At 29.2% G+C, this 22022-nt stretch overlaps 4 protein-coding genes across 4 annotated transcripts; 3 read left to right on the top strand and 1 right to left on the bottom strand.

Annotated features, from left to right (window-relative positions):
• Nucleotides 1-2239: 2239 nt before the first annotated feature.
• On the top strand, nucleotides 2240-8316 carry LOC113377536 (splicing factor U2af 38 kDa subunit-like). Its single transcript, XM_026617886.1, has 6 exons — nucleotides 2240-2349; nucleotides 2411-2565; nucleotides 3430-3584; nucleotides 7196-7395; nucleotides 7491-7676; nucleotides 8140-8316. The coding sequence occupies exons 1-5, from the start codon at nucleotides 2306-2308 to the stop codon at nucleotides 7672-7674; spliced, it is 738 nt and encodes a 245-aa protein (XP_026473671.1). The 5' UTR covers nucleotides 2240-2305; the 3' UTR covers nucleotides 7675-7676; nucleotides 8140-8316.
• Nucleotides 8317-11899: 3583 nt separating this feature from the next.
• On the bottom strand, nucleotides 11900-13347 carry LOC113378080 (synaptosomal-associated protein 29-like). Its single transcript, XM_026618592.1, has 2 exons — nucleotides 12603-13347; nucleotides 11900-12228 (listed from the first exon to the last, which is right to left on the bottom strand). The coding sequence occupies exons 1-2, from the start codon at nucleotides 13168-13170 to the stop codon at nucleotides 12005-12007; spliced, it is 792 nt and encodes a 263-aa protein (XP_026474377.1). The 5' UTR covers nucleotides 13171-13347; the 3' UTR covers nucleotides 11900-12004.
• A 134-nt stretch (nucleotides 13348-13481) lies between these two features.
• Nucleotides 13482-17593, top strand: LOC113378079 (testin-like). Its single transcript, XM_026618590.1, has 5 exons — nucleotides 13482-13629; nucleotides 14624-14757; nucleotides 15103-15252; nucleotides 15543-15616; nucleotides 15695-17593. Exons 2-5 carry the CDS (start codon nucleotides 14628-14630, stop codon nucleotides 17303-17305), a joined length of 1965 nt encoding a protein of 654 aa, XP_026474375.1. The 5' UTR covers nucleotides 13482-13629; nucleotides 14624-14627; the 3' UTR covers nucleotides 17306-17593.
• A 769-nt stretch (nucleotides 17594-18362) lies between these two features.
• Nucleotides 18363-22022, top strand: LOC113377333 (serine/threonine-protein phosphatase alpha-2 isoform). Its single transcript, XM_026617616.1, has 8 exons — nucleotides 18363-18786; nucleotides 18945-19076; nucleotides 19248-19464; nucleotides 19527-19642; nucleotides 19859-20028; nucleotides 20675-20822; nucleotides 20946-21090; nucleotides 21763-22022. The coding sequence occupies exons 1-8, from the start codon at nucleotides 18732-18734 to the stop codon at nucleotides 21770-21772; spliced, it is 993 nt and encodes a 330-aa protein (XP_026473401.1). The 5' UTR covers nucleotides 18363-18731; the 3' UTR covers nucleotides 21773-22022.

Genomic DNA, 22022 nt, shown 5'->3' with positions numbered 1-22022 from the left:
GCCAAAATAAAGAAAACATTATTTTTTCCAAAAAAAAATTAAAAAAAAAAAAATAAATTAGATTTTTTTTTGGAAAAAAATTTTTTCAAAAAAAAGTAATTTTTTGTTTAATTTATAGTTCTCAAAAATCTATTTTTTTGAAGTAAATTTGTTTAAAAAATGTCAATCGTTTTTAAAAAAATAATAAATTTTGGTACGGGAAGTTCCAGCAATTTGCCTTAAGGCACGATGCCTTAATGCCTTAAGACAGAATTCCACTTACAGCTAGTTTAGACATTATTATAAAGACAAGACCAAGTTGACAAGTAGGTAGGACTCAATACCTCGACCGATTCATTGCAAATGCGATCATAGGGCTTGGGAACCCACGGTGATCCATCAACACTACAAATATATATTTCGCATTATTTCAGCATTGTATTAATTAAACTGTTTGCAAAATAAACATTTTTCGCTATGTGATAACTTTTATTTTTCTTTTAATCATAAAATTACAATTATTATATAATAAAATGTAATTAATATATAGATAATAGTTATACATAATCAATATACAATATATAAATATGTATTTTTCATTATTTCAGGCTTGTATTAATTGCATTGTTTTACAAACATTTTTAGTAAGCATTAAATTTTGATAATACAACAATTTATTGACTTATAATTTTCTTTTTCTAAACATAACAATTTTACAACTATTCATAATACTCCAAATTGTATTTCTATAACAATAAGGTTATGATACTTACTTTATTCTTCTAACCGCTGCGATCCACTTTTCCCGTTGATTTCTTTCCACTTAGCTGTAGAAATGTATAGAATTTGCAGTCACTTTTTTGCTGGTTATTTCTACAACCCACTACACAACAGACATGGTGGTTCATTTTTAATTATCTTATTTAAATTTGAAATAAATAAATATTTTATGTGTTTTTGTTTAAAATTTTGTTTATAATAGCCCCTTTTAGTGCTCCAAGTTAGCCACTACGAACGCTTCGGTCGATTTGACTTCCCCTTCCATGCCTTCGCACATAGCCAATAAGAATAAAGTGATGGAGACTGCGTACGATTGTCAGGGTACGGTAGTGACAGTCGTTATAACAGCAAAACTATACTGATTTTGGCATAGGTTCCAAAGCGAGGAAAATTTAGTATGTTTAGAAAAAGAAAAGCAAAGGAAAATTCAACATAAGAGAAAACTAGTAGTGTATGCCAACGTGCCTTAAGGGTTATATACGGTTAGAATGCCGAAAAAAAGCGATTTTTTGAGATTTTTTTCTGTAAAAACTATTCAATCTATTGAAACAAAAATTTATACGCATATAAAGGCATATTTTAATTAGTTTTAAAAACAATTGCGAGCAAAAATATTTATTTAAAATAAAACAGTTACAGCTGATTTCCGGAAGCACTTCTTGAAAAACAAGTTTTGCGGTGACCACTCTATCTCTGTACTAAATCATCTGAAATTAAAAAACCAAAGAGATTTCATTAAAGTAATGATAAATCTAGTGATTAATCGAAGGAATGTGCATAATAATATTTTTTGACAAAATGGTGGCTTCTTTACAAAAAATGTTTTTTTGCGAAATTTTGACTTTAAATTGTTTATAAAAATAAAAGTATATATCGGATCGGAAAAATCTTCCATTCATCACTGAAATATATATATTTAAGAAGCTCGTGCTAAAATTTGAGACTAGTGGGATCAGTCGTTTTGGAGTTATGTTGGTCACCGACTTTGGAAACACTATTTCGAGAAAAATGCGTTTAAAGTTTGGAAAGAAAATTACATGGAATAGAAATTTTTTCCTTAAGGCAAATTGCTATAACTTTCCGTACCAAAAATTATTTTTTTTAAAAAAAGATTAATTTTTTTTAAAACTTTGATTTGAATTTTTTTAAATTTGATTTTTGAGAATTTTGAAAATGTTGAACTTTTTTTTCAAAGCAATCACGCTGCTTTAGTTTGTGACGATTCACAATTGTCTCAAACACGCATTTTTTTATCTATGCTCAAACACATTCTTATCATATTCTTATCATAGATAAATGATGCTTATTATGTTCAATGCATTTGAAACAGTTTTGGTTTTCGCGCCACCTGTACAATATAAAAGTGTCGTAGTCTGGTAACACTTTTCTAGTCGGTTCTACTGTTCTACTCTTCCTGGCTGCGGTGCAACCTGTCATCTTTGTTTTAATGATAATTATTGCTGTGTTTATATAGCGTTTCGGAGCTAGTGAAGTTATTATTTACTTCGGTTTATTTAATTCCACTGGTGCCTGAAAACTCTGACAAATGGCCGAGTATTTGGCTTCGATTTTTGGAACAGAGAAAGACAAGTAAGAAAATTTTGATGCGGCATATACAATAACGAATTCTGATATTATTTTTGTTTTTCAGAGTAAACTGCTCGTTTTATTTCAAAATCGGAGCTTGTAGACATGGAGATCGATGCTCTAGAATCCACAATAAGCCTACCTTCTCTCAAACTTGCTTGCTGCAGAACCTCTATGTGAATCCTCAAAATTCTGCCAAATCTGCCGATGGAAGTCATTGTATGTACATTTCATTACATTTATTAATACAGTGGTACCCCGGCTTTCGAGTGACCTGACGTACGAGTGTTTCGAGATACGGGCCGCCAAACGTGCGATTCGTTTCTTTGTCGTACGAGCAATATTTGAGATATGAGCTTTGAGCGAGTAAAATAGAAGTTTTTTTTAGAAAATGCGTTAATGGCGAAACGAAAATATGAAATTCAAATCAGTTGTAACAACGATTTGGCTATCATAGAAATATTTTAGCTGTTTTATAATAGTTAATGACTATGTTTTTTTAAATAAAACTTGAAAAATATGAGGATGGCAATGATGTACGAGTGTAACACATTGTAATTATGTACTGTTGTCAACAGAAAGAGTTGATAAAATGTATAACTCCAGCTAAAGGACCTTGAAATAATTTAGAAGCTGCTCTGATTGGTAAAAAGTTAATGGATAAAAATCACCTCAAAAAAGTTGCAAAAGTTTCAGCATTGTAACATAAACACATCTAATTTCATTTTGCAATATCATGAATGGTGAAAAAATAATGCGCTTTGGATAGTTTTTTTTTTTAAACAACGATGATTTATTTCATTTTTCATATATTAATTTATATTTTTGCAGAATTTGAATTTCAGCTTCATAAATAATTGTTTTATCTTGAAAATTTATGTTTATTATTGAAAAACTTAACAAAAACAATAGGGCTGGGACAAATTAATGGGAATGTATCTGGGAAAACTTGTTTTGAGATACAAGTGATTTGCCATGCGAGCATGGGTATGGAACCAATTATGTTGTTATGTTGGGGTACCACTGTATATATTTTCTTATTTTTGTAATCTTATTTTTATGTTTGTTATCCTATTATTTTAGTGGTAGCCAATGTTTCTGACGAAGAGATGCAAGAGCATTATGACAACTTCTTTGAAGATGTTTTTGTTGAGTGTGAGGACAAGTATGGAGAAATCGAGGAAATGAATGTTTGTGATAATTTAGGTGATCATTTAGTTGGAAATGTCTACATAAAGGTATTTTAGTTTACTGTTAAGCCTAATTTAGTTTATTGCTTTAAATACCTGTTTTTGAAGTATGTTCATTATCAACATTAATAATTCATATTGATGAAAAACTTTCTGGGTCTGTTTCATATGCATTATCAAATCAAATGTTAGATCAAGTACTTTTCATTTGCCTTATTTTAACCAGACGTTTTTTATGAATTTGAATATATTTTGGGTAATTTTTAATTTAAATTGCCAGAGAAAAAAAATGAGCTCTCTAGCAGTTTTGTTCATACTAGAGATTTGCTTATCATATCCGAAGCGGGATCGGTTAAGATATATGACTGCGCTTCAGAGAGGAGTCATATCCGCTTAACAACTCCATGACTTCAACAAATTTGAAACCTAATACTCGACACACTTGTGTTTTATAATGTGTAGTTCACAAATCTAAGGATTTGCGAAGTGTTTGAAAAATTACTATTTTATGCATTTCAATATTCATACAAATCTCAAACTATATATGCCGAAATTGAGGCAATAAAAATGTTGAAATATCAGGGTGATTCTTTTGCTTCAAAAGGTCAACTTGGCAACTAGGCAACCAGATGATAATTTATGAATAAATAAATCTCAATAAAGTAAATTAAATAAAATTTACCATTAATTGTTGCATTGTAAAAATATGTCAAACGATCGAATCAATGGCTTATATTTTTTGCAGTGTTGACAAAAAAAACGGAATTATATTTTTTTATATTTATTCGAAAATAATGCTATAAATTTCATGTATGAAATAAGAACAAATTTTTATTAATACATGTATAATATTTTTAACAAAATAATACTTCACATTCTCCGATTATTTTCTTTTCGAAAATTAGTTGTACATATGTCAGATAGTTCGATCAGCATACTATTACTTTTACACTATTGTAAAATCGTAATAGTGCAAAAGTAATAGTATAACACTAAATTTTTCTCTGCTGGTTTGAAGGAGGGCATTTACGTACAAGGATTATCATATACAGAATGCAGAATACAAAATTGCATTATTTTGGGACACTTTATTTCTAGAAAGACATAACATTTTCTGTGAGACGACAAAGTAACCTCTTCTTTCGACGCAAATCTTTATATTAGTAAAAAAAAACTGAAGCAAATGTCTATACATGTTAACAGATTTAGTACCAGTTTAGGGAAGTCAGATATGACGAAATCTTCGATACAACTCCGCTCGGATTCACTCCGAGGAAGGAGTTATATCGGAATGAGTTACCCATCTCTAGTTCATACAATGAGTTGTTCATGAATTTTTTAAATAGTTCATATAATTGATTCTTGTTGCTGAGCACAGTAGCATGATATAGCCTTACTTACTAACAATAATATTTTTTTAAATCTTTTGTGTTATTTCAGTAAGCATAGATAGATAAACAAGTATAAAAGTTAGTAAGGAACAATACTCTTTTTAAAGTAATTATATACAGTAGAAGTTACTTATTCGCGGGGAATACGTTCCGTGAAAATTCCGTGAATAAAGAATTTGCAAATGGCAGGATGGCATTTTATACGGAATTGTAGGGGATACGTTCCAAGGCAACACAATACAGAAAAATAAATATTGTTGAAAACTATTATTTAATATGCAATATTTTATGTATAACAGATCCCATATTAAAATAAGTCAATTTATAAAAGTTTTATATTAATGTTAGATAACTAAATTTAATATGAGGTCTTTTATACTTAAAACAAATATCATTTTTAATTATAGTTTTTGTACATTTTGATTAATTTTGTTGAAGCTAAGGCAATGATTTGAAGAACTTTGTAATATTGTTTTGCTTCTTTAAGGGATTAGGGGTACTTGGAGGCACGAAAAAATGAGAATTTTCAAAAAAATTTTTTTTGTTATTAAACGATGTTTTTTTACAAAAATATTAATACGGCATTATTATACAATGTTTTGACTTGAAGTAACAAAAATTTTAGAAAAGAATAATAAATATTCCCAAAGTTATAGCTATTTTTGTTGACCCTGTTTCAAAAAACGGTCCTGGCGGTGACCATCATAACTCCTTAGAGATTCATCTAAAATCAATCAAATAAAAAAATAGTTTTATAAATAGATAATCCTGGGCCTGATCGAAGGTTTTCTTTTTTTTGCAAAAAGTAACAAAATGGCAGCATCAGGAAAAAAATCTAGATTTTTGGGTAAAAAATCAACAGTTAATTGGTCTTAAAAAATTGAAATTTTTGAAAAAATAAAAATCCTTCGATCAGGCCCGAGTTTATTATGTATTCTAAAAGCTGTATAAAATTCATTAAAATTTACTAAGCGGTTTTTGAGTTACAGTGGTCACCGGTTCAAAAAACATAGTTTTGAGAAAAACGCGTTTAAAGTTTCACATTGGATTTACGTACAGAAATTCGAATTATTGAATTACTTAAACCGAGTCATCTATTTCTGGGCCATATAATAGTTCATCAGTCATTGTGCAAGTTTCCAAAATTTGTATTTGCTGTTGCCTATGAAGCATTCTGGCCTCCCGAGTGCTCTTGTTGGCGCGCTGATCTGCCACTTTCACACGTGCGGCATCCAATTTTTCAGCATACTAATAAGAATTATACCCACAATTAGGTCCTAGGGTATCCATAATCAATCATAATGATTATGTATATGCAATCAGCAATTTGTACGATAGTAGAACTAGTATTCACGGTTTCTAGGCATATTTTTTACACTAGTTGGTTAAAGCTCTTAATTTTTTCTGATTATGGATTCAATCTTGAACTACACATCTTAAAAGTAAATTATTATTGCTGAGATCGTCGTAAATCGGTTTAAAAGCTTTTAAAACATCAGGAGGTGAGGGAGAATAATCTTGAGTATAAGTATCGAGCTCTCCACTTACGTCAGCGCGCTGGTAAGAGTCCAATAACTCAAAAAGTAATCATCGGATCAACTTGAAATTTTCAGAGAACATTTTCAAGATATTACACTTAATGAAAATGCAAAAAAAAAATAAAAATCGATTTTTCAAAAATTCCAAGTACCCCTAACCCCTTAATTCAAACTGATACTCAGTCATATCAGTAATTTGCTTCTTAAAATAACACTTTACATATATAGATCAATGCCCATATAGAAATTGCACAGTTCTTTTGTAATTCTTCACTAAGATTTTGCAAATTAAATGTCTATGCTTTTAGAAGCAATTGAAGTGAATTGCTCTTCTTCAATGGGCTGGGAATGTAGATTTCATGTCGATTTGAGTCCAATTTTACTATTGTATATTTTAAATTTTATTCATTGTGTAATAAATAAGGTTATTTTCATTCCATTAGTTTACATTCTCAAAAACACCGATAGCGGCGAAGGCAGCTTATGTCAAAGATTTCTTTATTAGTTCAAAATGAAGGCAAAGAATTTTGGGTTCGATACATATAAATTTTTAGCCGCGAATATAGAAATTGGGTCACAAATTTTTTGGTACGAATAGCGAAAACGCGTATATAGGAAGCGCGAATAAGGAACTTCTACTGTACTTGTTTTAGACCATTTTGAAGTAAATTGCTTATCATGCAAGCATTTATTTTTATCTGTAGTACAAATTGCATCATATATTTTGTAGTTTAAAAGAGAAGAAGATGCTGAACGAGCCGCTGCTGATTTAAACAACCGATGGTTTGGTGGAAGACCTGTTTACTCTGAATTGTCACCTGTAACTGATTTCCGAGAAGCTTGTTGCCGTCAATATGAGATGGGCGAATGTACTCGATCTGGTTTCTGCAACTTCATGCACTTAAAACCAATTTCAAGGGAATTGAGACGGTAACATTTACGTTTTATTTTAAATATTTGCCAATTGACTATTATAGTTATAATGAATATGGTAAATTTTTACTCATATTTGAATCGACTTTTAGCTACTTGTATTCACGGCGCAAGAGCTCATCTCGTAGATCACGCTCCCGTTCACGAGATCGTGGAAGTAGACGTCGTTCTCGATCGCGTGATAGGCGCGACTCCAGGTCCCGCGACCGAGACCGTAATTCACGTAAAGATTCTCAAGGTGGTGATCCAAGGAGTGGACGATCTGGAAGATATTAACGGTAAAAAAATAGCCTCTGTATAAGAATGTGACTATAAACTAGATCAATCCAAAGTAGTATTTTTTTAGTTGAGGTTATTGCAAGAAAAATATGTTTTGTAAGATATTTGAAGTTTCTCACTTAATTTATATAAATAAAATGATGTTTTACTAAGTGATTTAAGAATTTTTGAGAAAAGACATCAAACTGTTGGAAAATCCATTTTTAATCATTCTTTAATTTTGTGGTCTTTTACTCAACATGTTTTATTACATGTTTATCTATTTAATTAGCTTCATCGCGTTTATTTTTTGTCAAGGTCAATATATTTATATATTATGTATATATATTAATGGTATAATTATTTATATATCATTTTTTTAAAAATAAGAAACTGTTACACTGATAAGGCGGATAAGGATTTGTAGTAAATAGCTCAATACAACACTCAATGTACCATTTCTCAACACTCCTTTTTTTTCAGATTGGTGAAGTTAATTGATAACTTTTTTCTATGAAGAGATCGAAGTTGATTTTACTTACATTGCCACCAATTTCTTTTTAATATTTACTGCATATAACTTTAGTAATCAAATTAATTTTAAGATTTAATTTCTATTGTTTAATTTTTGTCTTTTATATGTTTAAAGTAAAAAAGCCAAAGCCAAAAATGAATTTCATTTTTTGTTTTATTCTTTACTGAGTGGCATCAACCTTCTCAAAATGTTACTAGAATGAAGATTGATTTATAATCTATTTAGCCTTGGGCTTTTTCACTTGGCTGTCCCTATGAGGGGACAAGGTAAGTCTAGCATATCACTCGGCACTAGACAGTTGTGTGCACAATGACTCAGTTCATATTGAAGCGTCGAATAGAATATATCAAGGATGAGCAACCAGCAGTCTTTGGGCTCAATGCAGTTTTTTGAATATTTTTTTGAAGCCTGCCGAGCTTTTCCAAAGTAAAATTTTATTCATTTTATCACATTCCCATCAATAAATTAATTATAATTTATTTTTTTCTTGTTGCATTAATTTGATATAATTACTTATTTCAAATATTGTATGTTTGTATTATCAAAATTTACTATTAGATATTTTATATTAAAGTATTTTTTACCTTTTTTTTATTATGTAATCTCTTTCTAAATACGGTTTTCTGATTTGTAATTCATTTCTTTGAAATAACAAAATTGTCAACAATAATTAATTACAACATTGAAATCAATCTACTATTCCACATATTTTGAAATTGCTTTAAACACAACTGCAAAAAATAAATTTAGATATTATTTTAGTAAATGTATGCTCTTCATTGCACTGCATACACAATATCAAGTTCACAGCAGGTACGTTTCCATAAAAAGCAGCACACAGGTTTGCTGGTAGATTGGTTTTTGAATCAGTCCCGAACTGTGAGTGTTAAATAAGATTATTGTCTTTTAAAATAAAGACACTGAAATTATGCCTGCAGTTTATTTGATAACATCTTTGCTTTATTAGTATTCTCATAGTGATGTTTTACTTTTGGGTAAACTATTAATTACTCATAAAATATAAATGTTTTCTCTGAATAATTATTGGTAAATGATAATGAAAGGGTATGGGCGCATTGCCATACAGAATCGGCCCCACCCTGGTATTTAAATAATTTATACGCCATTTTATAGGTCTATTTGATAAAAACCGATATACCAATTTTTCAACTTTGTACCTCATCTTATGGCCGAGATATCATTGAAAATATGCCAAAGTGGCCCCTTCTTTCAAACTCACTTTTTGGCGTAACCATAAAAGATATCGAAAAAATTTTTACGTGATTCTACTCACATTGACTCAGACCACATTACGTAGAACAATCGATTCCAAAAAATCGTTTACTATTAGCTGAAAAAGACAAAATAATTTTTCAATTGATTATTTCGGGTAGTGCATTTATTTGGACCACTTTCTAATTAGCGTTATTCGAAAGCCTATTGTTTTTTCTTTGAGTACTGCAAATATTATTCAAATCAATTTAGTGGAACACATTGGAAATTTGAAAAGAACAGAGCAAGTACACCCGCGCGTAACGCTAATAGTACCCTGCAATTGCATAGAGTTCGTTCGGACGCAAAACAGTGCGCAATGCGCCGAAACGATTCTTAAGAAATTCTGAATGCGAAAATATTTATTTTTTTTAGTTATATATGTATAAATTCACGGAGTTTGAAATTTTTCGAGATTATTAGTTTTACTATATTAATTAAATCACTAAAACTAGTGGTGTATCGTGCCTTAAGGCAAATTACTGGTACTTCCCGTACTATAATGAAATAAGAATATTGAATGCTTTCAAATATATTATTATAAATACTGTAACTTTTATTATTCGAATTTATAGACAAAATAAAAGTGCTCTTAAATTGAACGATGGCGTTTAAATATGTTAGCCTGAAAAGTGAATGAACAAAACTTAATGAAGCGGAGTTAGAAATTGCATAAACTGAATAGCAAAATTAAAATCATTTATTTGATTCGAATTATTTTCGATAATAATTTTTGAGAATTAAAAAAAATATGTTTTTTTAAAAAAAAAAAAAAAAAAACAATCTTGTCGTCCAAAAAAGCAAAAGCTTTTTTGATTCATTTAAATCGGATTTTTCGTTCTCTTGAAAACTCGGTTTCTATCTTTGCTCCGTATCTCCGACTTGTATTTGTTAAAAACTAATCAGTACGTCTCCTCATCAAAAGGAATCGAATGTTCATTACATCATTCATACACGAAATATAACACAAATACTCACATATATATTTTTTCTATTGTATTCCAAAATGTTCAGAAACCTTCGAAACGTGAAGATGTGCAAAGATTTTCGATTGCGATTTTTGAACGATTACAATAACTTACTTGCGGAAAGTTAAAAATATATACTGAAATTAAATGCATTTAAAATGTCACTATATTATAAGTAGATGCGAATTAGCTAATACAAAATTAGTTAAAAAAACACGATCTTTCGCATAAACCACGCAAAAGATACAAATATTATATTTATAAACAATATAATTTTCGAAATAAATTAATTAATATATTTTATATTATAAAAATAATGATTATTAGAATACTTTCAGTAATAATTTTTGTAAATTACTGAAGTACTATACAAAAAGCTTCTACATGATTTTTTTTATTTATTTTTCATAGCAAACTATACAAAGTACATTCAGCTATATTTTATTAGAGGTATATATTTTTTTACATCAAATGAAATTGTAGTACTGATAAAGAATGGTCACAATAAGGGCTTTATTGTCACAATGTTACAACTATCATTCAAAAAAAAGTTTTTTTGTGTTTGTTGAAACCAAAATGTTTCATTATATCATTATTTCATATGTATATATACATATATAACTATAAAATATTTTCGCATTCAGAATTTCTTAAGAATCGTTTCGGCGCATCGCGCACTGTTTTGCGTCCGAACGAACTCTATGCAATTGCAGGGTACTATTAGCGTTACGCGCGGGTGTACTTGCTCTGTTCTTTTCAAATTTCCAATGTGTTCCACTAAATTGATTTGAATAATATTTGCAGTACTCAAAGAAAAAACAATAGGCTTTCGAATAACGCTAATTAGAAAGTGGTCCAAATAAATGCACTACCCGAAATAATCAATTGAAAAATTATTTTGTCTTTTTCAGCTAATAGTAAACGATTTTTTGGAATCGATTGTTCTACGTAATGTGGTCTGAGTCAATGTGAGTAGAATCACGTAAAAAATTTTTTCGATATCTTTTATGGTTACGCCAAAAAGTGAGTTTGAAAGAAGGGGCCACTTTGGCATATTTTCAATGATATCTCGGCCATAAGATGAGGTACAAAGTTGAAAATTGGTATATCGGTTTTTATCAAATAGACCTATAAAATGGCGTATAAATTATTTAAATACCAGGGTGGGGCCGATTCTGTATGGCAATGCGCCCATATCCTTTCAGCAAACTTCTACGCTGCTCTTGAAAGTTCATAATTTTTCTGTGGCACTGTAGTAGTAGTCACAAATAATCCCAGAGACGATCTGACTCCACATCATATCTTTATACAAGCATTGTATTTTTATAATTAATTAAATTATTAACAGTGATTGAACAAATCATTTTCCATTTATTACATTTATGAAATTGAGTTTATATATAAAACTATGATATGTAGTATCTAACATTTATTTACTTAATATATAAAATTAAATTTACAGACCTTATAAAGTGTTCATTTATAATATGTAGCTTATAATTATGTTTTATTTATTTTACAATAATGATTTCACAGCATAAACCAGCCAAATTGAAACAATTTATAAAATCATTTACTTCAATAACTTAGTAATATCCTTATTTTGTTTTCCCAATGCAAGATCGGCATGTTCTGTTTTAGAAGAAATTTGGTCCAGAAGATCATTTTGGTAATCTATTTCATCGCCAAGCCCTCTTGCTAAACCTTTCAAACGATTAATGTTGCCAGACATTTCTTCTAAGTTTGCTTCTAAGATAGCATTCATATGTTTGCTGCCACTTTGCTGAATCCTTGTTTCTAAAAAAAGCATAGATGTTTCAAGTTATATAATGTGATGACCTGTATTACGAGGATTGAACAATTCTTTGATTTGATCAAGGTTTAAGATGATAAAATAGTTATGTATTTATTTTATTATGGTTTCATTTCAATTTTATAATTACATTCGTGCTATATTTACTAACAAAATATTGTACTGCTGGCTTGTAAAATCCATTATATTTACATGAGCACAGGTTTGACAAAATAAATTTTGCAATCTAATCAGTTAATATTTTTATACATATTTTGAATAAATAAAGGTGACCATTTGTAAACTTACAATCTATAAAAGTTTTTGTCTCAAAGCAAAATAAAACTATTACATGATAATTGAAAAAGGAAAGAATTACCAGCAGGTATGCTTTGAGTATTGTGCAAGTTTGGTGAAGAGTGTACATCCAAATTTAATTTTTTAGTTTCAGAAGTTATGTCAGATAAACTACTCTTCATGCTAGCATTTGCAGTAGCCCCTCTTTCATCCTTCTGTCCAGACAGATAGTTTTTTAAACTTCCAAAAACTGATTTAATACCATTTATATGCTTTTGACTAAATCTCAATGTAGTATTAATTTCATCTAGACGTTTGCTAGAGTTTTCGAGTTGTTCTCTTTGCCTTATTAACTCTTCTGCAGTAGCAATTCCAATTTGTTCAGAGTCCCTTAACAAAGCTATACTACGACTAGAGCTCGCAATAGTTCTTTCTTCAATAGCTTTCTTTTGATCAATGAGCTTTTGTCTATCGTTTTGTACACCACATTCTGAATTATAATTCAAATTGGAGTTGTATTGCTGATATGATCCATTTACCCTGTGGTAGCCATTGCTCGCAGAGGGGACACGCGAATTTTTAAGAAACGCCTCATCGTCGACATCCTCAAATAAATTATTTGTATCTGACAAATACTTATGACTTGACATTTTTCCTTTGCGAAACAGAAAGAAAACAGTCACAATAAACTTTCAATTGGTTTATAGAAAACTACACGACATTGTCGTACTTTCAAGCTGTCAATTTATTCTATAACTTCACGTTTGTTTGTGTGACAAAAATAATAAATTAAATCATTCTTAATTGATAATAAATAAAAAAGCAAGGCTATACGTGTATTCAATTCACTTCTAATTTTTAAACTGCGTTTAAATTATAAATTATGTACTATGAATTTTGTGTCAACTCACAATCAGTGCGAGGCTAATTGTCAAAAAAAAAGTAACGAACGTCAAACGTCAAATCGCTTTTGATAAGAACAACATGGGATGAGTCATGCGTTGATGAAAGAGATTATTAAAATTATGGTTTTATATATTTAATCATACTTGTAGCTTTTGTTTCACTCATTAGTAATTGTGCTGATAATTTTATAGTTTTATAAACAGGTATGTAAAGTAAAGTGTAATAAGTAATGTAAAAACATTAGTATCAATTTTGTTATGGTTCACTTTTGCAAAAAATTCTGAGGATATTTATGTATATATTTTTTCTGTTGTACTCACTATTAAGGTGAAATATGTTTTTGAGATCTAATATCTTGTACTTAATATTTGCATTTCATAAGAGCAACAATGAGGTATTTCAAGTTTTAATCATTATTTGTTTTTTGTGTAATTACATGTTTGTGTAATTATGTACAATGTTATTCACTATATTTTATATAATACTTAGCAATTGACATAATATTTTCACATCCCAGTCAGGCAGGGATGCCTGGTATACATATACATATATATCCATTTCATTCTATATTATAAGTTTTATTTATCCCTGCATTTAGTCAGCTATCTATTAATATCTTTTATCTTCAATTTCTTTATAATATTTCTTTTGAAATTATTACCATTACTAATCATCTTTATATTGCTCGGAGGTTGTTTATAAATTTTTGTTCCATTTTGTTTTTTCTATTGTGTTCAATGTGAAATTGTTTGTGTTGCCTTGTGTAATGTTTATGTATATATATTTATATTATAAACTTATAATAAACAGTATAAATTCTTAAGGATATTTATATTGAAAAAGGCAGTATTACAATAGTCATGAAATATTTTATCAGGAATTTAACATCAGCATTGAAATCTATTAGTTATATTTACAAATTAAGGAAATCTATCATTCAATTAAAATTTTACTTTTATACCTTCACATAAATACATACTTTATATATGATGTTTATCCTAGACGTTTAATATAACATTCCTAATACGAGCCAAAATATGAAAAAATGGTAATGAGTAGCATTAGATTATTCATGTAAAATGTTACTGTTTATTTAAATAATAAATAATTTAATATTCATATGCCTTATTGTTTCATATGTTGATAAATGTTATAATAATGTGTTGTAGAATTTAAAATTTTCATTTAAATCTCTAGCAAAATGGCAGAATCTTCTATCGAAATTCCATCTGCCCCAGCATGGCTTTCTAAATTGGAAACTAGACGTGAAATATTGAGCAAAGCCAAAATAGGTCATGAAACAGGAGCTGGTGCTTCTTGTAATGTATGTGGTATGTGGAAAATTAATCACTTATTAAATTGTAGTATTTATAATCAATAATTAAAAACATTTTACATGAATAACATTATTATACACAGATAATTAATTTTTCATACTGGTCACCTAATTCAAATGTAACTTAATTAATATCAAATGTGCAAAATTTATTATAACAATATTTGTGCTTATGATAGCTCAATATTTTATTTGTATGCATGCGTCCGGATGGTGTAGAGTTGTTACATGGAATTGTTTCAGGACTATCATGGGTACTGTCATGGTTATTAAGTTCATACTTATAGTATGTACTTGAATTTGTATTTTTCAGTTTGTCATTTAATATTCAATTTTCTAGGGAAAGATTGTCCTGGGTTGGATTTACACTTTTGGAGAAAATTATGTAGGAATTGTAAATGCCGAAAGGATCAACATGATGTGCCAGATGAAGATTTGTCTGGATGGGCTCAATTCGAAATTCTTGGTGCTATACGTTCAAAGCCTGCCTGTGAGTAATACATATTTATTATATATATATAAATATATATATATATATATATATATATATATATATAAAATTATACGCTGACTAGATTTCTTTTAATTATTATGATTTTATATGATCTGCTGGCATTAAGTTTGGCCTATTGAAATATTTCAACACTTTTTGTTCTATAATATAAAATTATGTAGATCAAATTATTTATAATAAATAGCTCACTACAGAATTTTAATTTATAAATATTGAGGTTGAAAATGAATTGCAAATAATATATTTTATTTATGAATTTCAAATAGATCTCAAGATAAAGGCATTGGAAAACCAGGCTGTACACTTAGACTGGGTGCCTCCAAATATATCTTCAGAAATGGTACAGCATAAATCGAATATGTATCAACAAGATTGTTAAAATAAGGTTTAAATCATATAAATATAAATTCTATTACAGGCTATTGATTATATGAATCAATTGGGCAAAGATAACATTCCAATCACAGGTTCTGCTGCTGCTCTTCACAGAAAACAACAACTTGAGTATCAAGTGCCTCCACATGATTTAGATCCCAATCTTTGTCACAATCTTACAAATACTGAGAAGATATTATTTGAAGAACATGTTGCGAAAGTAATGTCTAATTCTGGCCAAGGTTATGTTACACGCCTAGGTTTACAAAAAGCATCTAAAATCCATATTGTAAACCATGAAATTAAACAAATACCACAAAATAGTTTGGAAAAAGAAAATATACAAAATATGCCTTTTATCGAAAGTATTAAAAATGACAAAATTCTTCAACAAGTTTTGTGTTCAGAGTTAGTCAAAGGCGTGCGATATGATGTTCACAAAGATGATCTTATAAATAAAAATACTTCAAAAAGTTATAAACAAGAAACATGTTTAAACAGTCCCGATTTTATCAACAGCCCATTTCTTTGTGAGGTCACAAAAGATAAGCTTATACCAATGAAAATCAATTCAGAATCAATTCGGAGTGCTGTTTTACATGGCTGGTATTATGACAAGTTATTTGAAGATTTAGATAGTAATAAATTAGACTACTCAAATGATTTACTATTACATCCTATAAAAGCATTCAGAGCAGAGTACTTACAAAACGATGCATTTAAAACCGACACAGATAATTTTGCTATCATTTCAAGTAGAGATATTTTGACTTCATCTACAAATGTAACAACAAATCCTGAATATATAGAGAAACAAACGGATAATCACAATGATGATACAATACCAATATTTTCTGAAAATAATGATCATCCACCTAAAATTAACTATTCAAATCACCCATTCTTATCCAAGATTGAGAATGGTTTAGCAGCTAATATATCACAATCCATTAAACCTTCTTCATTAAATTTAAGTAAACCCTTGCAAATCGTGGATAATAAATGTATTGAAAAATTAATAGATTTAAATGAATTTGAGGAACTGCATATTTCCTCGCGAGAAGATACACCTTCAATATTATGTCAGCGTTGCACATTACAAATTCATTCTAACGAAATAGTAGTGCAAACAGAAAAAAATGGAAAACAAGTTGCTTGGCATCCAAAATGTTTTGTTTGCTTTTCATGTAATGAACTGTTGGCTGATTTAGTTTATTTTTTGCATAAAGGTAATATATATTGTGCTAGAGATTTTGCTGCCATTTTAAAAATACCTCGTTGCAAGGCTTGTGATGAATTGATATTTACAAAAGAGTATACAGTTGCGGAAAATGCAAGTTTTCATGTCAGACACTTCTGTTGCTTTCATTGTGATACTCCATTGGCTGACCAGAATTATGTGAGTGATGACAAATCCGGTCAACCAGTTTGTTTACCTTGTTATGAGAATTATCAGGCTGAAAAATGTCAGTCTTGTCAAAAACCAATTGCTGCAAATGAGCAAGGGGTTGCATGGTCATCGCTTCACTGGCATACATACTGCTTCAATTGTGCTGGAAGAAATTGTAACAAATCTCTGCTAGGAGGAAGATTCATGGTAAAGAACAGTATTCCTTTGTGTAGTCCACAGTGCTTTGCCAGTTTGAATAATTAAGAGGAATAAGTGCCATTATTTAACAAGGAAGAGAAAGATAATAAAGAGCATCAGTTTATTTCAATATTAATGAAATGAAATGCATATTTTCATTGCTGATTATTACAGCCCTACAAATGATCACAAAATCTTATGTAGGTGCAAAATAGGATGGGAAAGGATTGTTTTGTTAATGTAAAAAGATCAGTTTTTGAGATTAAAGTCATTGTTTTTATAAAGTAAATTAAAACCACAAATTTTCTATGTTATTCACTTAACATATTTCGTTTTTCAATGCATTTATCAGTATTTTTTTATAAATTTTATATATTTTTTAAACCTAATTATATACCTAATTATCTTTTATACCTAAGAAGTAAAAATTTTGTATACTATGCTCGTCTTTTATTTCCTATTAATTTACTATTAATCTTTTATTTATTTGTTATTAAATATTAATTAATTGCATATGAAAAAATGGAAGGAGTACAAATTAATTATTATTTGTATACAGAATGCCATAACAAATATTTGCTATTAAGGTTTTAAAATGTGCAAAAAATATTTAAAAGCAGCATTAGGCACTTTCTTCTCTCTCACACATATAACAAATAATAGATACTTATTTTGATAGACATCGGAATTTTACACTTCAGACAAATGTTTGTATGTATTGATAATTTAATTTTCCATAGATAAAAATAATTGTGATATAAATAACATTTCATACATAATATATACAGAAAATTCAAATAATTAAATTATATTATAATTAATTTTATTATGCAATAAACACTTAACTGATATTATAATTTATTTAACGGTCTACAAAATAATGTACAATATTTTGTTAAAATATATTTACAAAAAAAAACTATTCATTTATTCATTTTTTTATCACCAATTTGACTTTTTCGGTTTGTGTTCGAAGATAATATTTTGGAAACCGCTGCATCCCGCTCTTGCGACAGCTCCACAGGTTGGAAATCACTGACTTGGTGTATGATGAAGTTTGCATTGACAGGATAGTTAAATATACCCTTCTTTTATCTATGGTTAAATAGAAAGTTTCTTGTTTTTTTTTTAGAAATATTTTTACCAGTTTGATTTCTTTATTATCCTCAAAATTTGTAGTTTTTATTCAAAATTGTATGTGCTTATAATTCTTAACATTATTTCGTCGATGTTTATTATTTTAGTTTTGAAAATCGTGCTCAAATTCGTTGTTACTATGTTGGCAAATCAGATAACCTCAGCCGCGTTAAAATTGTAGGTTTCACTTTGCAGTCTGAACAACGTCGCTCCAGAGTCTTACGAAAGTCGGCCATTATTACTGTTTTGTGGTGACAATATTCCTAAAAGCTGAGTTCAATCAAACTTGATCAATTGTTCCAAGACGTTTTAGACATAAAAAATTACTGTGTTGTTATTATAAAAGTTCGGTCCAATGGCTGAGACCGATAAATTAAACATTGATAGCATAATCTCACGTCTCTTAGAAGGTAGAAATGTGTTTATATCTGGCTCTCGTTTAAGTAAACTGTCAATGGCCGCCTTTTGCCAACGCCCGATAAAAAATACTTTTCGAGAGTTTTGTTTTAATATTAATGTGTCAATCAATGCAGTTTTGGTAATAATGATGTTGTATGTTTAATTTCAGTTCGAGGTGCTCGGCCAGGTAAAAATGTTCAATTGTCAGAAGGTGAAATTCGAGGGCTCTGTCTAAAATCTCGGGAAATATTTTTATCACAACCAATCTTACTGGAACTGGAAGCACCATTAAAAATATGCGGTAATTACATTTGTATTGGTGTCAAAATGAAAAAAAATCTGTCAAATGCTTATCACTTATGTATTTCATTATTTGACATGTTGGCTTACACTTGATTATTTCTTATTTGTTGCTCCAAAGATTTATAATGATATATAACTGTGGAAATTCAATTTGTGCAATTGATTTCAGGTGATATTCACGGTCAATATTACGACTTGTTGAGACTTTTCGAGTATGGGGGATTTCCACCAGAATCAAATTATTTATTTCTGGGTGATTATGTTGATCGTGGTAAACAGTCTTTAGAAACAATTTGCTTATTGTTAGCATATAAAATTAAGTATCCAGAAAACTTTTTCTTGCTCAGAGGTAACCACGAATGTGCAAGCATCAATAGGATTTATGGGTATGTTTACATGCTTTTAAATAAAATCTAGTATTTACATTGACATGAATGTTTGCTTGCAGTTTTTATGATGAATGTAAACGACGCTACAACATAAAATTATGGAAAACCTTCACAGACTGCTTTAACTGCCTGCCTGTTGCTGCAATTGTGGATGAGAAAATCTTCTGTTGTCATGGTAAGCAATTGTGATTGTATTTCACATGTTACGTTGTTTTTAATATCATTACTTGGATATAATGTAACTTCAAAATTATATATAACTTTTACTTTTTTTGAGAATTTAGAATTTTTGCAAAACAAAGAAAATGTGTATATATAATAGTTTATTAAGTGGTAGAAGTTTAATTGGAATTTGCTTTAAGATATCAATATGATATAAAATTATTTTTAGGGGGATTGTCACCTGACTTACAGTCTATGGAACAAATCAGAAGAATAATGAGGCCGACAGATGTACCTGATCAAGGCTTGCTGTGCGATCTACTATGGTCAGATCCCGACAAGGACACCATGGGCTGGGGTGAAAATGATCGTGGTGTTAGTTTTACATTTGGAGCAGAGGTACGTAATTTAATCTACAGTAATAGTAACACAATATGGTAAATTTTGCCAGTTTATTTTACAAGGTAGCTTTTTTTCAATCTTGTACTCTAAATTATGATTATTTTCGTATTGCATTCTGCAATAGTCATAATTTCTTATTAGTATAACAATTGAAACTCACATTTCATAGCACTTGTGGGTCTTTTTAGTTTGATAAGTGAGTTCATCACAGATAATTAAAATAAAAACTACATTGTTAAATATGTTGGATAGGTACATATTTTGATGCAGGATATTCTTGAGAACAATAGTGCAGGCCTCAAAAATATTCCAGAACATTTATATGCATATGATGTACTAAATATTAACTAGAACATCTATTGCCAAATTTATTATAAACAATACAAATGTTACACTATATGCAATTTGTAGGGCTCTAACTTAATAACATGATGTCCAAATCTTTATTCAATAGTTTATCGCATTACACTGAAATGTTTATCAGTTTTGTCACAATTACTTGCATAAGGTGCACTGGTTTTTAATCTTGATATCCCAATATCATTATATTGTTGCCAGTGTGTGATTAGTAGTATGTAATGTATTTATCTGAATATTTCATGCTAGGTTAACTGTTGTATTTACATGAAATTCATATTTTTAGGTAGTTGGGAAGTTTTTACACAAGCATGATTTTGATCTGATATGTAGGGCACATCAAGTTGTTGAAGATGGTTATGAATTTTTTGCTAAGAGGCAGTTGGTAACCTTATTCAGTGCACCAAATTATTGTGGTGAATTTGACAATGCGGGTTAGTATAATATTTTCTATTTGTCATAGACACATAAATAACGAATTTAATTTTATATACTATTTATACAATTTATTTTATATACTATTTATTTCATAATTAATTCTTTGAAAATCATTTTAGGAGCTATGATGTCTGTAGACGAGACACTTATGTGTTCCTTCCAGATATTGAAACCTGCTGATAAAAGGAAATTCCAATATGGAGGCCTGAATGCAGGCCGGCCTGTGACTCCCCCGAGGGGAGCCAATAACAAGAATAAAAAGAAGTAATAAACACCCAAACTGTCACTATTTGTCTAATTTAACTTTCATTAAAAACAACAACAAATATTAACTTGAATCTGTAGGGCATATTAAAGACGATTCTCTATGCACAAACAAAAATTCTTTAAAACAAAATTAGTAAGTTAGGCTGAGTTTACAGAGTTTAACTTTATCAAGTTAGCAAGTTTGCCATTCAGGTTTAACTACTTATAAAGTATCACACTCTCTTGTTGCTTTTTTCTTGTGTTGTTGCATTATGAGAAGTATATCTCTCTTTAAGTTACATTTGTATTTCTGTACACCATGGAACAGTGTTCTGTTATTAATTTTTCAACACTCGTGGTGTTGACAAATATTTTTATTAAAATACAGGTTTTATATATAAATGCACTTTTACAGATACAAATATATACATGTACATGGGTGCAATGTTTTGTTTGTGCATACATACATGTATGTATTTTATTCGGTTTATTTTATTTAATTCAATTATTTTACCATTTAAAACAATTTTCATAATTCAAGATACTTTGCTCAACTATTATCATTTTCTTGTTTTAGCAAGTATTATTCCGATTATTAACAATTTTTATTTTATTTTTTTTTGTCTTGCATTAATTTATGATGCAGTTTGTGTTTTAACACAAATTGTGAACAATTTTTTTTTATTTTAGGGGGGACTGATAATTTTACATTATAAGCCACCATTTGTATCGGAATCGAGCTTCCTCCACAAGCACATTTTCATTTATGTTAACTAATTCATTAATTTATGAGTTCACATGTATGTAGTACTTTCATTTCCATTAAACTTTTTAGTTTTATATAAAACTTCTATTGGCATGAGATTTTAGAATATCGTAATTCTAATTTACATTCAAATTGTTATTTTAGCTGATTAAATTAGATTTTTAAACATGTACATGTTTTCAAT

This window comes from Ctenocephalides felis, unplaced genomic scaffold, assembly GCF_003426905.1.
Source record: "Ctenocephalides felis isolate EL2017-DRISC unplaced genomic scaffold, ASM342690v1 CF-g0.4_SCAFFOLD_01886, whole genome shotgun sequence".
NCBI classification, from domain to species: Eukaryota; Metazoa; Arthropoda; class Insecta; order Siphonaptera; family Pulicidae; genus Ctenocephalides; species Ctenocephalides felis.
This window is presented reverse-complemented; position numbering and strand designations above follow the sequence as displayed.

What these genes read in the sequence shown, in the direction of transcription:
- LOC113378079 (XM_026618590.1), top strand. Translation starts at nt 14,628, where the DNA reads ATGGCAGAATCTTCTATCGAAATTCCATCTGCCCCAGCATGGCTTTCT. An exon ending in TATACGTTCAAAGCCTGCCT is followed by an intron (nt 15,253 to 15,542) that starts GTGAGTAATACA and finishes AATTTCAAATAG; the next exon opens with ATCTCAAGATAAAGGCATTG. An exon ending in CAAATATATCTTCAGAAATG is followed by an intron (nt 15,617 to 15,694) that starts GTACAGCATAAA and finishes ATTCTATTACAG; the next exon opens with GCTATTGATTATATGAATCA.
- LOC113377333 (XM_026617616.1), top strand. Translation starts at nt 18,732, where the DNA reads ATGGCTGAGACCGATAAATTAAACATTGATAGCATAATCTCACGTCTC. An exon ending in AGCATCAATAGGATTTATGG is followed by an intron (nt 19,465 to 19,526) that starts GTATGTTTACAT and finishes GTTTGCTTGCAG; the next exon opens with TTTTTATGATGAATGTAAAC. An exon ending in GAAAATCTTCTGTTGTCATG is followed by an intron (nt 19,643 to 19,858) that starts GTAAGCAATTGT and finishes AATTATTTTTAG; the next exon opens with GGGGATTGTCACCTGACTTA.
- LOC113377536 (XM_026617886.1), top strand. Translation starts at nt 2,306, where the DNA reads ATGGCCGAGTATTTGGCTTCGATTTTTGGAACAGAGAAAGACAA. An exon ending in ATCTGCCGATGGAAGTCATT is followed by an intron (nt 2,566 to 3,429) that starts GTATGTACATTT and finishes CTATTATTTTAG; the next exon opens with TGGTAGCCAATGTTTCTGAC. An exon ending in TTGGAAATGTCTACATAAAG is followed by an intron (nt 3,585 to 7,195) that starts GTATTTTAGTTT and finishes TATATTTTGTAG; the next exon opens with TTTAAAAGAGAAGAAGATGC.
- LOC113378080 (XM_026618592.1), bottom strand. Translation starts at nt 13,170, where the DNA reads ATGTCAAGTCATAAGTATTTGTCAGATACAAATAATTTATTTGAGGAT. An exon ending in TACTCAAAGCATACCTGCTG is followed by an intron (nt 12,229 to 12,602) that starts GTAATTCTTTCC and finishes TGCTTTTTTTAG; the next exon opens with AAACAAGGATTCAGCAAAGT.